Source organism: Stegastes partitus, unplaced genomic scaffold (assembly GCF_000690725.1).
Source record: "Stegastes partitus isolate 25-593 unplaced genomic scaffold, Stegastes_partitus-1.0.2 Scaffold560, whole genome shotgun sequence".
Classification (NCBI taxonomy): domain Eukaryota; kingdom Metazoa; phylum Chordata; class Actinopteri; family Pomacentridae; genus Stegastes; species Stegastes partitus.
This window is the reverse complement of record NW_007578291.1, coordinates 334,706-338,365: the sequence shown is the minus strand read 5'-3', so window position 1 is coordinate 338,365 and position 3,660 is coordinate 334,706. Positions and strand designations below refer to the sequence as shown.

The 3,660-nt window shown below is 47.7% G+C and overlaps 1 protein-coding gene across 1 annotated transcript in view; it reads right to left on the bottom strand.

Annotated features, from left to right (window-relative positions):
- The window catches only part of paplna (papilin a, proteoglycan-like sulfated glycoprotein), a 33,300-nt gene that overhangs the window by 5,753 nt on the left and 23,887 nt on the right, over nucleotides 1–3,660 (bottom strand). Inside the window, exons 18-21 of the mRNA XM_008288486.1 lie at nucleotides 3,234–3,360; nucleotides 2,140–2,782; nucleotides 491–649; nucleotides 254–414 (exon numbers count right to left, since the gene is read on the bottom strand). Coding sequence (XP_008286708.1) covers nucleotides 254–414; nucleotides 491–649; nucleotides 2,140–2,782; nucleotides 3,234–3,360 — 1,090 coding nt within the window. The remainder of the gene's footprint in view (nucleotides 1–253; nucleotides 415–490; nucleotides 650–2,139; nucleotides 2,783–3,233; nucleotides 3,361–3,660) is intronic.

Genomic DNA, 3,660 nt, shown 5'->3' with positions numbered 1-3,660 from the left:
AAATGTTTTGCATCGGAGGTGTCACATCAGGCTACACAATGCCAAGTTGTGATATTGGAGGAATTAAGCAATACATATTCAAACTGGAAACTGATTGTAAAGAAGAATAATTACAGAGAGCCCCATCTTGTAAATCTACAGGATGATTTGTGTTTTTGAGACTGTCATATTCGTGCATGGCAGTTTCAAAGTGGAAATGCTCAGTCATGACTTCTTATTTCACCTACGATGTGTCTTCCAGCTTATAAAAAACACCATATGGACACGTTAACAAGGTAAGCAGTACCTGAGACAGACAGGTAGATGTAGCGGTGATCTCTCTCTCGCCCTCGAGTGGCCACACATAGGAACCAGCCGGAGTCTGAGACGATGAGAGGACCGACTAACAGGGAACCGTTGGGCTGCTGGTGGTGCCTAAAAAACATAAAAACCATTAAAAACAACAATGGAAATGGAACATATCTTAGGGTGAGTGTGTTATTCTACTGACCTGTGAGTGGACAGAGGGATGCCGTCTCGTCTCCACTCCACGACGACGGCGAACGAAGGCGGAGGACTGACTCTGCAGGGCAGCACGACCGTCTGGCCGACCAGAGCCTCCACGGTGGAGGGGTCGGTCTTGTCGATGGACACCCCTCCTTGGGTCAGACTGAGGAAACACGACAGGAAAGGAAAGGAGGAAACAGAGGTGGAAAGGAAGCGTGGAAGGAGGAGATAAAGGAGGAGACATTTGGAGGGAGGAAGAGGATGAAAGTCACTTTATGCTCTACTGTTGGTTCGCCAAAGCAAGCATAAAGAGCGCCCACAACCTGGCTTCAAGGGGGCAAAGGCAGAAAGACGTGCATGCGACATAAACAAAAGCCTCACCGATAACAACAAATGTTAAAAACACTTCACCTCCCCAAACGTCCCCCAGGAGACGCTACGGACAAGTTAGACGACACAAAGGGTTTAGTGACGACACACATACGACAACATGAAGCATCACAGCAGAACCTTTATTAGTTTGATTTTAGGTGAAAACGCACACAAAAACAAAGAGTGGTGGCGACTGACACGGTGAGGTAGCACGCACTAATGAGCACCGACATTAACTCTAGACAGACAGTGAAGAGTCCCAGAAACATGTAACAGCAGAAGTGTCCGTTCAGGCGTCGCTGTGAGGTTGTCGACTTCTCTCCTGACATTTCGTCGAGGTCAAAGGGAAGGAAGAGGGTGTTGCTACGTAAAGCAGGCGTGAGAGTGAGAGTCTGCGGTGTGTTTTTAGAAAGCAAGACTACGATTAGCGTCGCGACACTGAGTCTACGTAAAGAGCAGTAAAACGAAGCGTAACACATGATCAAACATCAGGAATCTTAGCACCCTTATAGAAAACAGCATTTCTGACCACAGACTGTATGTTAAAGACGGACGTAGCCACCATGACTTCACTGGTTGGTTTGCAAATTAACATTTTGAAGCCTCGAGTTTGGAATTTGGCTTGACTTTATCATTCATTTTCCTCTAAATGAGACCATAATTTACAAAATAAACACCATGCTGTGTTAAAGGAGACTTAAAATTAGCAACTGAGACCATAAACTCAGGAGGAAAATGTTCACTGAGGTAACAAATCAAGTGAGAAGTCGCATCATTTTTCATAGGCTTCTAATATGCAACCAGAGGAGTCGCCCCCTGCTGGCTGTTAGACAGAATGCAGGTTTAAGGCACTTTTCAGACCCGGAGGCTACGTCCATCCAGTCTGAACCAGATTTACATTATGAGGTTGGGTGTCCACTTGTACTGCATCAAACGTTGAAGCACTGAAGGTCAGCAAGAAATAGACTGTTGAGTTGAGTTGTGTTTTTTTTTTTTTTTTTAGCTAACTTGTCTCAAAAGGCAAGATTTAGACTTCACTCTTGTGTTTTACATTTACAGATGGTTCACTAGTAGGTGATACCTTTTTACTGAAGATAGCTAAAATGACACATGCTTTAGATTAGTCTCTAGATCGTGTTTCAATCTCCTTCAGCTCACTCTTTGACCCTGGTGGGCAGAGTGGTTTGGGGCTCCGTCAGCAGGGATATGAAGCCAGGATTGCTGGTGGTGGCGGTGGGGTTGGGGTTCGGAGAAGCCTCCCTGGGTCTTCGGGGGTCTTACCTGGCAGCTGGGCCGCTGTGCTGTGCAGCTGTGGCAGGCAAAGGCCGGCGGGCCCGCATGTGGACTCTGGCTCTGTGGGCATGTGTGGCGGCGCTGGCGGCGCTGGTGGCCTGTCTGCCGGTGCCGCTGGTTGAGCCGCCCTGGACGGTGAAAATCCTCCCCATGTTGCGTGACCGAGCATCTGTCGACCCTCCGGCGGTGGAGCCTCCTGCAGATGGGGTGCCTGCTCCAGCTGTGCCGCGTCCTCCAGATGAGGTACCTGATCCTGATGTGGCGCGTCCTCCAGATGATGTGCCGGCTCCAGATGTGCCACGTCCTCCAGATGATGTACCAGCTCCAGATGTGGTGCGACCCCCTGATGATGTGCCTGCTCCGGCTGTGCCACGTCCTCCAGATGTGGCTCTTCCGGCGGTGGACTCCCTGGTTGGTTCTCTAGCGGGAGCTCCCGGCCGTGGGCCTTGGTGGCTGGGCCCCGGACACGCCCTCTGACACTCTGCCCGGGTCATGAAGTTGTTGCTGTTGCCGTGGCAACCGCCGTACCAGAAGTGCACACACTTGGAGGTGATGACGTCAAAGTGGTAGCGGGACACCCAGCCGCTGCAGGAGCCGGCACCACGAGGCAGGGAGCAGATCGACCGCTCAACTGCAGCAAAGAAACATGCAGGTCAGCTGTTTTTATCGCTATCATTTAGCAGCACTGCAAGAAAAAACAGCACAACCTTTTTCATCTGAAGGAATTAAAATGGGGCAGTTGGCTGTTGCAGTAAAACCCTGTTTCATCTTTTCATAAACTCAGTATTCTGCATGCTGCATTACAGCATGTCATCCCAAACCTCTTTGTCCTTTTGTTTCTTCTCATCTTTATGCTCTCAGTATCTACAGTGCCCCTAAAAACAGCATAAATGAAATCTAAACTGATGTTAATCAGTTAAATGCATCTGTGTAAAATGGAGCTGCTCTGTGACCAGCAGGAGGAGATTCTGCTTGCACTAGAATTAATATACAGTAAGACCAAGACTAACTTTATCCTTTACGAACACAAGTTTAAAAAAGTCTAATGTGTACAGTTATATTGCAGCAGCTGAGAGTCTTACTGTGGTTGGGGGGGTTGGGGCAGCCCTCTCCGTTGGGTCCCTCTGCAGGTGTAGTTCGGTCGTAGCAGCAGCCGTAGGTGGTTGTTCGACACTGAACGGCATTCTCAGTGGGCAGAGACGGAGCAGCCTGAGCAGAGACGATGGAAAAATATTAGAGGAACCACGGTAAAAAAAACAACAACAACAAAACAAAATACGATCATTTTTAACCTTTACGTGTCGACTTAATACAAAATTCACAACTTTTAACTCTTTAAAATCCAGTTTGTTTCCATGATGCTGCTGTTGTCATTTAAAAACATAAAACTGAAGCATTTTCTATGTAATAGATGCTAACACAATCTTTTGTGTGTTTCACAGTTAACAACATTGCAAATCAATGCTAATCACAAGTGTGATTATTTTTTATCCTGTGTCAGAGCTTTTT